The sequence below is a fragment of the Drosophila albomicans genome, chromosome X, assembly GCF_009650485.2.
Source record: "Drosophila albomicans strain 15112-1751.03 chromosome X, ASM965048v2, whole genome shotgun sequence".
NCBI classification, from domain to species: domain Eukaryota; kingdom Metazoa; phylum Arthropoda; class Insecta; order Diptera; family Drosophilidae; genus Drosophila; species Drosophila albomicans.
This window is the reverse complement of record NC_047627.2, coordinates 16,933,683-16,945,630: the sequence shown is the minus strand read 5'-3', so window position 1 is coordinate 16,945,630 and position 11,948 is coordinate 16,933,683. Positions and strand designations below refer to the sequence as shown.

General features: G+C 40.7%; 3 protein-coding genes across 3 annotated transcripts; all 3 read right to left on the bottom strand.

The window, feature by feature from the left end:
- Window positions 1–291: 291 nt before the first annotated feature.
- LOC117574669 (signal peptidase complex subunit 2) lies at window positions 292–1,322 on the bottom strand. The gene is made up of 2 exons (XM_034258578.2): window positions 1,164–1,322; window positions 292–1,026 (listed from the first exon to the last, which is right to left on the bottom strand). The coding sequence occupies exons 1-2, from the start codon at window positions 1,200–1,202 to the stop codon at window positions 487–489; spliced, it is 579 nt and encodes a 192-aa protein (XP_034114469.1). The 5' UTR covers window positions 1,203–1,322; the 3' UTR covers window positions 292–486.
- Window positions 1,323–1,751: 429 nt separating this feature from the next.
- Window positions 1,752–3,225, bottom strand: LOC117567198 (ubiquitin-like modifier-activating enzyme 5). The gene is made up of 2 exons (XM_034247030.2): window positions 2,867–3,225; window positions 1,752–2,792 (listed from the first exon to the last, which is right to left on the bottom strand). The coding sequence occupies exons 1-2, from the start codon at window positions 3,124–3,126 to the stop codon at window positions 1,859–1,861; spliced, it is 1,194 nt and encodes a 397-aa protein (XP_034102921.1). The 5' UTR covers window positions 3,127–3,225; the 3' UTR covers window positions 1,752–1,858.
- A 416-nt stretch (window positions 3,226–3,641) lies between these two features.
- Window positions 3,642–11,563, bottom strand: LOC117567180 (cytochrome P450 4g15). Its single transcript, XM_034247007.2, has 5 exons — window positions 10,824–11,563; window positions 10,536–10,733; window positions 9,444–9,626; window positions 4,348–5,337; window positions 3,642–4,269 (listed from the first exon to the last, which is right to left on the bottom strand). The coding sequence occupies exons 1-5, from the start codon at window positions 11,020–11,022 to the stop codon at window positions 4,067–4,069; spliced, it is 1,773 nt and encodes a 590-aa protein (XP_034102898.1). The 5' UTR covers window positions 11,023–11,563; the 3' UTR covers window positions 3,642–4,066.
- Window positions 11,564–11,948: the final 385 nt, after the last annotated feature.

The following is an 11,948-nucleotide window of genomic DNA, read 5'->3' as shown; positions in this document are numbered from 1 at the left end:
TCGTGTCACGACTTCTTGCTTATTTCATTATCAGACATAAATGAATTCTACTAACTGCAGCGTGTCGTGTAACGAATTAATTTCACGCTCTACTTGAATGCCAATATTATTCGTAGTTAAGTCTGAAGCTTAACTATTCGTCGTGTCGTGTCACGAGTTATTAGACTTACCACAACACACTCTTCAATTTGCTCGCACTCTCATCGCTATTTTAGATAAATTGCCATCACTAGAGTGCACTTTGTCTTCTATAGAGATGACACTCAGTCGACTATCGTTAAGAAACAGGGCTTAATTTACTATAATTAATTTAATGCGAATATGTGTGTCTAAAAAAAGTAGGAGAAATGCATTGCAAAAGGATAGAAGAAAAAAAAAAACCTGGAATCGCTGGAAACTCCCGACGAGAAATTGTGTTTAGACAGTGACCATTAGCGACTGTTGCAATTGCTCCTCCAGTTGCGGCTCTTTCGTGCGCTGCACTAGTTACTTGTCCTTCTTCTCGGCAGCCAGCGAGTTGAACAATCGATTGACCTCATTGGCAACCAGATGTTCGAGAATGATTCCATTGCTATCAATAAATGCGGCACACGATTTGCTGCTCGTCTGTTCACGCTGTCCACGACCATCGCGCACACTCAATGTCAGAATGTATTTGTCGTCGTACTTCTTCATATCGGAACTGGCCTCCCAGGTGCGTGACTTGTTCGACGCATCCTTCTGAACGGCCACGGCAAACGTGCCCTTCTCCCGGAATGTCGTGTGCAGCGTCAGCACGCCCATTAAGGCAAAATAGGCAAGAACGCTGAAGAGCAGAACGGGCCGTGATTGGGGGAACGGATGGGTAAAGTCCCAGGCATGAGCCATAATGGCGACACCAACGGCCAAGGCACAGAGAACGAGACGCGTGTTGACCAAGCCGAATTGTTCCTTCAGCTGGGGACGATCTCCCAATAGGCAGGTTTTGACGGCATCGTCCAGCGCATGCTTCACTGCAGAGCCATCCCACTTGTTCACCTTCACCAGCTGTGCAAAGACAAAATTAAACATGTATAGTAAATATGCCGACTGACGTGTACCACGTAAAATGGAGAAAAAAAAAATTGTGCCGGCTGCTTGAATTGCTTAAATTGCAGTGCGTTTTACGCTGTTTGGACATTTACTTCTTCGGCAGGTTGAGCTTTGTCGTCTTTCTTGGCCATTTTCGGTGGCTTTTCAAATCGCTGTGCTTTTAAGAATGCTTCGCAAGAACGTTAATAACAAACAACAATTTCTTTTAATTTGACAACGCGACAGATATAAAAAATTAGTGGTGGCAGATTTCAGGTAGAGCAACATCGATAGCAAACTTGATGCATCGATGTTTTCAAAATGCATATTATCGATGTTTTATTCCAGCCATAACAATGTTAATACATTTATTTTTAATAACATAATATATATAAATATTATTTGTTTTAACTAGTTTTTATGTTTTATCATATTCAAATAATTTTGTTTTGTTTTCTTGGCTAATCAGCAAGTTGGCAGCTTTACGTTTAGCTGGCAACAAAAGAGAACCAGAAGCACAGTTGGCGTTGCCAGATAGCTGAATTTCAAATTTGAATTTACAAATTGTATTACATGTAATAACGTTACTAAAATTGAAATGATGAATGAAAACAATTATAAGACGACATTTAGGCCTTCAACTAAAATAAACCATAAAATAATGAGCCAGCTGTTTGGCGTTATATATGTATCTCATTAGTATATTTGTCTGAATAACAGATTAGAAATTTGCGTTGTAAAAAAAACTTGTAAATATATTTATATAATGCGTATAAATAACAGAGTATGGAATTTTGATCTCGCTACTTCACATGGACTTCATCTGGGCCATCAGATCCTCCAGACTCGCTTCAGGCGCACCATCACCAACCGCTGCTGTTTCATTGGATGAAATGTCCAGTTTATCGGGAGCTTCGTAGGCCAAACGCAGACCCGAGACGACCTCGGCTGGCTTGCTAGTTGTCTCCACAGCAGGCGCATCTTCGGCAACCAACTCAATACCCCAGTCATTTGTGGCATGCAGTGGTTCATCGGACACCGTCTCCTCCACGACGACAACAGGTTTGGGACGAGCTTGGAACTCTTCTTGGCGTTTCAAACAATGCCTATCGTCGCATTGTGTGTTTGGCTTCAATGTCATTTTAGGGAAGAAATCATTCAAAGCATTGTAGCCCAAATAGTCAGAGACTTCGCCAAAGTTGAGCAAATATTTAAGCGCATTCTGGACGAGCAGACCCGCCGTAATGCCCATGGTGGTGGGCAGCGAGGCAGCACAGACGCCCTCACGCTTCAGCGTACGCTCATCGATGTTCTCTGCAACGACCAGCGGCGGAGCACAAGCGAAACATGCGGTATCACCCGGACGGATGAACTGTATGTGACCGGAAACGGCATTTTCGGAGACACCCGATTCAAACCAATTGAGATTGATTTCGTTACACGCCGAATTGATGGCCATGCGGGCCTCGAAGTTGTCCACACAGCTGAGCACTAGATCCACAGCTTGTCCCTGTTGTATGCCCGATTCTGAGATGGTGGCCAGGAACTTGTCAAAGTTATCCACGGTGGTAATGTTGTAATTGTGCGTCTCGAGCCGCACATCGGGATTGATGAAGCTCAGGGTGCGTGCGGCAGCCTCCACTTTGGAGAGACCCGCCTGGTCGGGTGTGAAGAATAAACGATTCATGTTGGCAAGCTCCACTTTGTCATAGTCGAATAGGATGAGTTTGCCAATGCCGCAGCTGAAATAATAATGAATGAAAATAAATATATCTCTCGCTTTCTATCTCTCTGTCTGTGTGTGTGTGAAGCTTACCGCGTCAGCATATCGGCTGTGACGCTGCCAACGCCACCCACTCCTACAATGGCCACCGCCTTGTCACGTATGCGCTCGTAATCCTTCACAATGTTCATGCGCTGGAGCGCCATGAGGCGACTGTAGGGATTCGAGTCCACCACCTCGGCAGACATATGCTCGATTTTGTCGCGTGCATTGCGTGTGGCTGTCTTTTGCTCCTCGAGCTCCGTTTTCAGTTCGGCAATGATTGCCTGCAGTTCATCGATGGCCGTCGACATGGTTTAAACAAAACAAAAAAACAAATTGCAACAAAGTCTTCAACAAAAATCACAGAAGGTCTGTCGTCGTGTCAGCAGCGTGACCACAAAACGACTTTCAAAATAATCCGCATAAATATGGTTGGCTTTCGGCAAAAAAATGCAGCTGGTCACACTACTAACAGCTGAGCGACGCTGCCGTATGATTGGAAAGTTGATAACACACAAAGTAATAGAATCGTTGATAGCTTGCCAAAAATCGATAACACACAGTGAATATCTCCGATAGCTTTGAAATGTAACGTACTTTGTAAAAGTTTCTACCGTTGTTGTTGTATAAAGTATTTCTAAAAACTTTTTGTCGCTTTTCATTAATTAATTATCCAATTAGTCTGTACTCTTTAATAATAGAAATAGAAATTCACCCACTTCTAAAATATTCATATTTTAGAAGTCAAATATAAGATTTAAAAAAAATAAATAAAACTCTTTAAATAGATCTGCTAAGAGCTGTGAAAAGGATGAAACGAGTGTGCGCCATTCAAAATATTACACCAAATATATTGTCAAAACATTACACATATTATTATTAAATACACAAAAAAAAAAGAAATAATTAATTGTTGTTGGTTTGTGGTTGTTGTTGTTCTTCTGGGTCTATGTGTGGTTCAGTGTGAGTGTTTGTGTGGGTGTGTGAGAGTGTTTGTGTGTGTTGTGTGTAAACTTTAAATGCAGCGCTTGAAAATTGTTACGATAAACAAATAATAATTATCGATAAGAATTACAAGCTACGCTCTTTAGTAGTGTTGTGTGTGTGAGTGTGTAGGTGTCTGTCTGTGTTGTGTGTGTGTGTGTGTTTGTATTGTTTATTTATTATTATTAATATTATTATTATTATTATTATGTATGTATTACTGTATAAACCGGGACTATCACTTGGAAAAGTAAAATATGCATAAGTTTATGATGCTGCCGTGCTGACCGCGGTTGTGGTCGCCTGTCCTGGCTGTCGGGGCTGGAGACGCACACGGAAGCCCTCCTCGCGCTTCAGTATGATGTCCGCCTGCAGCCTAAAGTCCGATTCGCTGAGGTCCGAATAGACACGATAGTTGCGCATGATGGTCGACAGCAGAATCTTCAGTTTGAGCATTGCGTACTTGCGACCTATCGACAAAGGCAAAGACAAAAGCAAAGATCGATAATTTGTGTGAATTGTGTGTAATGTGCAACTGTACTACTCACCCACACAGCTGCGTGGTCCCGCCGAGAAGGGCACAAAGGCATAATAATGTCGATTCGCCTGGCGTTCGGGCAAAAAGTTATCGGGATCAAAGACATTGGGATTCTCGTAGACCTTGCGATTGCGATGCAACAAAATGGTGGCCACCGTCACCGTGGCGCCACGCGGTATAACATACGGTCCCGAATTCAATTTCAGATCCTCCTGCAGTTCGCGTGCTATCAACGGCACCGGCGGGAACATGCGCAACGTCTCCATGAGGCAGCGTTCCAGATACTTCATCTCGAGCGTGTCCTGGAATGTGGCCGGTCGCTGTGAGTCACCAAAGATGCCATCGAGCTCGGCAATCACACGATCCTGTATCTCCTGATGTATGCCCATCAGCGACAAAAAGAACGACGAACCCGCCGCTGTCGTATCGTGTCCCTCGAACATTATGGTATCCACCTGCTCCTTGATTTCCGTGTCCGTAATGAGGGCACCATTCTGGGCGCTCTCCAGCATCAGGTCGAGGAAGGCCAAACGTTTCTTTTCGCCAATATCATTGTCCTCCACATCGAGGTCATCCTTAAGGCCCGCCGACTGACCGTACGACAATCCCGCCACCGGTGTTCCACCCTGCTCCGTCTTTGTCTGTGCCTGCGGCTGTTGCTGCTGCTGTTGCTGCTTTTGCTTCTGCTCCTGCTGTTCGCGTAGCTCGCGCTCCTCCTGCTCGAGGGCAGCCGCCTTGAGTTCGCTTTGGGCGAGGGAGCCACGCGTGCCCTGCTCGAAAGCCGCCTTCTTGCTGCGTATGACCTTCGTGGTCAGGCCATGGATGATGTTAAGCAGACGTCCCTGTTCCTTGTAGTATCGCGTGAGCGTAAAGATGAACTCGTTGCGCAAAAAGATGCTGCGATGCCGGGCATGAAGAATGTCGCACATGCGCATCACGGCCATCGCATACTCGAAGCCCGACTTGTCCTGCGTCTTCTTCGATACGCCCATGGCGGTCTCTGAACATGTAACAAAAAAAAAAGAAAAATAAAAAAAGAAAATAAATAGAGCCGCAGCTCCGATTAGTCGCTGCATGCATAAAGATTGATGAGAGTGTGGAATGGGAATGAGAGAATGGGAGAATGAGAGAATGGGAATGGACATGTGCTCGTTGGGCTTGCGCACGCCTGGAAGTGGAATGCACTCGACTGACCCAAGCGCCAATTGAACTTAACAAACATACAACGGCGGCTGCTCCGGCTGTCTAATTGTAGATACAATGCATAAATAGCAATCGTTATAGATGGAGCACAAATACACACACACACAAACACACGTAAACACATCCACTCACACACACACAGAGAAACACGCACAGCTTTGCAGCATAACGAGCTGACAACGGGGCGTATGAGCATAATCTTTATGCCAAGCGGAAGTGCACTTTAATACCAATTTAGTACTACATTTTATACTATGCTGCAGTATTTTTTAACTACCAAGCTAAATTATAATCTTGAATTTGATTTTAAATACATATTTAAAGCAATATTTTCATATATTACGATAAAAAGTAAAAAGAAATTCACATAATAGAGTTTTCTTTTGTTTTTTTTTTTGTGTATGTTCGTATTTTTTAATTTTTTTTTTTTTTTGTGAGATTTTAAAATATCTATTTAAAGTTACAAAAATGAAATATTATTATTAATATAATTTTATTGAAATAACGAATACAATTTCGTTCTGCAATGAGATGAGCTAGAGAAATGAAATAAGCAGCTATTATTTTCGATTTAGGTTTGTTCCACATAAATATTTGTGTTAGTTTACTTAAAATTGAATTTTTATATAAAAATTAATTTTATGGCAATAAATTTATAGCAAAAAAAATAGGGAAAACTATATTTTTTTTCGAGTTATAGATATCTATTTAGGTTATTTTACTTGAAATTTTAAAGTTTATATAAAAATATTTAGGGTTTACAAAGAAATTGCTAAAAAAAAATAAAGAGTTAATTTTATTTTTATGTTATCAATTGATTTAAATGAAACTATATTATTTTCGATTTATAAAAATTGATTTATGATAACTTACTTGAAATTTCAATGTTTATATACAAATCTGTGTAGCTTTGCAAAAAAAATTGTATGAAATAAAAAGTTGATTTTTTTTGCAATGTTATCAACTGAATTAAATGAACAGAAAACTATTATTTTCGATCCACTTTCGTTATAGTTTTAGTTGCATTTTTAAAGATTATATATTAATATAGTCTGAGAGTTGCATAAAAAGAAAAGTTGGTTTCATTGCAATGTTATCAACTGAATTAAATGAAGAGAAAACTAAATTATTTTTGACTTTTAAATATATATTTATGTTATTTTACTTTAAATTAATAATTGTTATAAAAATAGTGTGAGCTTACAAAGAAGTTGCATAAAAATAAAAGTTGATTTCATTGCAATGTTATCAACTGAATTAAATGAAGCAAAAAAGAAAGAGAAAGAGAAAAATAAGTCATGGCTACGCTTAAGTGGTCAGCAATATAACTTATGTGATATGTCGATATACAATCTTGTATGGATTTTTGGCCGAGTTACGTTGGCCATTCGCAATTTAATCACAATTGAATAGCAATATGCTTCCGTTAATCGAAAAGCGAACGCAAAGAAAGGCGTTGCGCAAGCGTGGAAATGCGAGTTTTTCCCCACTTGTTTTTTCCGTTTCGTTATCGTTTTCGGTTTTTGGCCATTGCCATTTCACTGGATGTTGGCCCAGTGGCCTGAGGCTGGAAAAACTTGTTGCCTGCTGCATGCGAGGAGATTATGCAACAACAACGGCAACGGCAACGGGAACGGCAACAATCGACAAATGACATTTTGATTTGAGTTCAGTGCAGTTTCAGTTTCGTCTGAAATCAACTCAAAATGCATTACAGACTATCTTTTTAATATAATGTTGTTGTTGTTTTGGTTTTTATGATTTTTATTTTCACTCTTAATTGCTAATTGCCCGTTTGCGTCAGTCGTCGTTGTTGTTGTCGTCGGTCTACACAGTCGAGACTCTCTGCGCTGTGAACATATGTATTATTGGGGGTAGCAGGCGACTGGGTGGCAGGGGGCAGAGAGGGTCAGAGAGGGGAGGAAGGTAGGGTAACACAACTGCAGTTGCATTCAAATTTTCCTGATTAAATGCTTAATGGCAATGCGACGTGGTTTTAATTGCACTTCGCCGCTTGGGCAATTTTTCGCTGCACTGCGCTGCGCTGCTGATGCGATGTGCGCTCAAATTTGCTTTTGGCAGCATTTCAATTATGGGCGAAGGTAAGCGCCATTTAGCTTAGAGCGCTTATGCAATGGCCTAGAAATCAATCGGCTCAGCTAGTCAGTCAGCCAGCTAGCCAAGCTAGTTAGACAATGTCATTAACATTCGAGCAGCCCCCAAATTTGATGTCGAAGCCTGGCAAACTGCCTGCGCGTTGCCTGTTTTGCCTGTGTTGCCTCCCTGCCTCAGTGCCAAGCTTGGGTGGGTTTCACTTTTAGGCCAAAACGTGTTTGGCCTTAATGAAATGGCTGTTGTGCTGGCACAGTTAAACGGCGACTCGCACAATTTAATGGCTGCACTCTAACCAAAAAAACCAAATGTCATAATCACACATATGATATAAGGGGCACAGCTCCTTCTCCTCCTCCTCCTCCTCCTTTTCTTCCTCCTCCTGCCTTTTTCTTCTCTTTCTTGAACAGTGAAAGTTAACAACGTAATCAAATTATAAACTGCCTTAGATATTTTATTTATTTGCATCATAAAAACTGTATCTTTGTTTTTCCTTTTTGCAATTCTCAGTATATAACATTGAAGCTCATCGATTTGTGTGCATTATATTTTCAGTGGCCTTCTGAATGCCATAAAATCGTAATTGTCTCAGTCAAAGCTGAGTTACGTCAGTTAGGAACACGCTGGAAACAGATGCAACTTTTTTGCAGCCAGAAAATTCGATGTTGTCAAAATAAATCACATTAAATTTTGATAAATTTCTGAATTTTCTTGAATTTTCTTAAATGTTTCTAAATTTTCTTGTGTTTTCAGGGTAATCAAGCATAGCTTGAAATGAGAAAATAATAATTCATAAAAACAAATTCATTCAGCTTGAATATAATTTCAAGTTATGTCGAGTGACTTTTCTTAAATTTTCTGAATCTTAAATTTTGTATCTATTATACTTATAAAATTTAGGATTACTTCAGAAAATTCAAGAAAATTCTTTTTACATCACTTTAAATTATATTCAAGCTGAATGAATTTGTTTTTATAAATTATTATTTTCCCATTTCAAGCTATGCTGGATTACCCTCATATGACACATTTCTCTCGATTTCTAGAGAGTTATAAAAGTTATATATAACTAAAACTAGTCTGTTTACAATGCTTAATTTTACAGTCATTAATGAAGCCTATGAATTCATTCGTAGCTCTATCTAAGGCTGAGTTACCTGAGGTTAGTTCAACTTGGGAACGCTCTTTGTGTAGTAATAGCAGTTGCTAAAGTAAAAGCTGTACACGGTTGCCATTTCCATTTAGTTGGCGTTGTAAAAGAATGAATGAACTGGGAATTAGTATATGCCAGTTTGTGGCAGCTCTCGGTCGACATGGATTAGTTGGGGACGCTGCTGCACGTATTTGAAATAATTCGGTTCCCGGGGTCGGCTATGGGTAACGTCTGTCTTTCCATCTGTCCGTCTGTCAGTCTGTCCGGCCGTCTGTCCGTCTGTCTGTCTGTCCGCTAGTTTGTCATTGTCTGCACACAAAAGCGGCAAAGCGGACAACAAACAAAATTTTGATTTGTGCGAGTATATAGGGAAATGGGTCTGTGCTCAATTTGTGGCATATAGTTATCGCGATATATGCATATATACAGAATATATACATACATATACATATATGTTATATATATAGATAATCCAACGAGACACGCATACACTGAAGAAATGGAATTTGAAAGTGAATCAAAAATTTTGAGTGCGTGTGAGTGGACTGTACTCAAGCCTACTCTATTGTGAGTGTTAGACTGCGAGTATGTGAGTGTGCAAGTGTGAGTGTGTGTGTGCAAGTGTGTGTGTCACTTACCCAATAGAATCTCCACAGTTGCCTCGCTCATGTAATCATGACAATCAAATGTGCGTCCATCCTCTGCACGCAGTTTCCGCACCACATTCCGCGAGTTCTCGTTAAACAATTCTATGAAACTCTTTAAGACATTCAAATGGAATGTGGGTGCGATTAGTTTGCGATGCGCGCGCCACTTTTGACCTGATCGATAAAGAGAATGAAATAAATACATAAATTATATCACTTAGTAAAAGCCAAACTAGATAGAGAATACATGAATTATAAAAGTAATCAAATAGTACAAATAGAAGAAGAGATATATATATAAAAAGGAAAAATATTGAATATTGAAAGGAATAAATGAAAACAATTACATTTAAGCAAACAAAAATAAATAAATAACATAATTATAGCAAAGTAAAAAGATATCACAAAAAAATAGAAATAGAAACAGAAACAAGAAAAGAAAATTTAACAAATATAGAGATGGCAATATATGAAGGAAATAAATGGAAGCAAACATATGGAAATATAGAAGGATAAATATAAAGAAATATTTTGAAGGAAATACAAATAAATCAATAGAAAGAAAAAGCTGTATGAAATGAAATAAATGAAACGAAACATATACAAAAAAAAATCTATATGGAATTATAAGAAATAAATAGAAAGAAAGCACAATTTGAAAAAGAATAATAGAAAAAATAAACAGATTAACAAAAAACAAATCAAAAGAAACATATGAAATATGGTGAAAGATCGGCGAATACAAATCACAGAAAAAAAGGAGATTTGAGGGCGATGAAAGAGACGGAGAGAGAGAGCGTGTGGCGTGAGCTGCCACCCCTCGTTGTCTCGCTTTTTTTTTTGTCGCTGAGCCATTCTCAGTTGCGAATTCGCAACGCTTTCGTTTTATTTATAGCCGCCATTTGCCACGGCGTTGTTGTGCCAACTGTCAGGCTTACAAATCGTTTAATTAATTTATGATTCCATAAACGCAATTTAAATTGCATTAGCTTCGTTGACAGTCCGCTCTCTGAACAGATACACACACACGCACACATGGACACCACACCCCACACACACACAATCGAACACACACACACTCACCTGTGCTGATGAGCAGACCATCGCCCAGCCAAGGCTTAAAGAACTTGTACTCGGATGCCTTGTCGATGTACACGTGGCTGCTGAGCAACAGTTCGACATCCCGCGGATCATAGATGAACACCACCAGCTTGGGTCCAATCCACATTTTGGCAATATGCTCAAACGGTGTGCTCTTCCTAATGACCGTCTTGAAGACAGCTGCAGTCGACGAAAAAAAAAACGAAAGAGAAGAAATTTTGAAAGTTAGTTTTCAATTTACCCAAGAGTTTATTTCGTGGTTCGACGTACATGAGGCGGGTCCAATCACATCGAACAGATGCCCCACAATGGGGAGACCGCGAGGTCCGGGCAGCCGGGCGGCCAGCTTATAGAGATGGGCGCGTGAGAGGCGCCAATAGGTGTACCAGAGCACCAGTGTGGGCAGCAGCAGCAGATAGAAGACGCTGCTGGGCGAGCCCAGGGCGGCGTCTTTCTTCAGCACCTCCATGCTTCACTCACACGCACTCACGTACACTCGCTCACGCACACGCACACACACACGCAGACACTGCGACACTATGCAACAGTATTGGGTGAGAACAGAAAAAAAAAACAGCAACAGCAACAACTGTGACTGTGATGCTTGACTTGGAGGTGTGCGTGGAGACGGAGTAGCCGAAAAGGAGGAGTCTTTAAAGTTGTGCCTCCAAACACATTGCACACAGTCGATGATAAAAGCAGAAGAAGAAGAAGCGCGTTCGGTTCGGTTTTTGGTTCGGGGGAAATTTCTACGGCCGACTTTGCACGGCCGGATGCTTGTCGCTGCTCGTCCGCCGCGATACTGATGCGATTTCGGGCTCCAAAAGTCAGCGCCAACGCGAACAACAACAACAACAACAATGACAACGACAACACCACCGCATAAATACTAATAACAATAGCAACAACAACACAACACCAAATCACAACAACCGCACACAATGAGCGCACACACACACACTCACACAGGAAAAAAAAAACGAAATAAATAAAAAAATTTCACGAAAAAAAAAAAAACCAAATAATAATAATAATAAGTAGAAAAGTGTAGCGCGAAAAAAAAAACGAATAAATAAAAAGAAGAAAGAACACGAATTGAAAATGAAATGGAATGGGAAACGTTCGTCCGACAACGTTCAGCTCAGAGCTCAGAGCTCAGTTTAGTTTAGTTTAGTCGCGTCTCGTTTCGATTCGTTTCGAATTGTTTGTTGTGCTGTGTGATGCGAGTTGAGTTTGTTCGTTTTGTTTAGCCAGGCTCCACGCTCCGCGCTCTGACTAGTTGTGACTGGTGACTAGTCGACGCCGCCACTGCGTCCGACTTTTATACTAAGCCCCAACCAAGCACACACAGTCGACAGGCCCAAGACCAAGAAGCAGCAGGCAACGAACTGCTGC

Coding starts and splice junctions, on each gene's coding strand:
- LOC117567180 (XM_034247007.2), bottom strand. CDS start 11,022: ATGGAGGTGCTGAAGAAAGACGCCGCCCTGGGCTCGCCCAGCAGCGTC. Junction 10,734..10,823: donor TGTGATTGGACCCGCCTCAT/GTACGTCGAACC, acceptor CGTCGACTGCAG/CTGTCTTCAAGACGGTCATT. Junction 4,270..4,347: donor GGGACCACGCAGCTGTGTGG/GTGAGTAGTACA, acceptor CTTTGTCGATAG/GTCGCAAGTACGCAATGCTC.
- LOC117574669 (XM_034258578.2), bottom strand. CDS start 1,202: ATGGCCAAGAAAGACGACAAAGCTCAACCTGCCGAAGAA. Junction 1,027..1,163: donor AAGCTCAACCTGCCGAAGAA/GTAAATGTCCAA, acceptor GTCTTTGCACAG/CTGGTGAAGGTGAACAAGTG.
- LOC117567198 (XM_034247030.2), bottom strand. CDS start 3,126: ATGTCGACGGCCATCGATGAACTGCAGGCAATCATTGCCGAACTGAAA. Junction 2,793..2,866: donor ACAGCCGATATGCTGACGCG/GTAAGCTTCACA, acceptor TTATTATTTCAG/CTGCGGCATTGGCAAACTCA.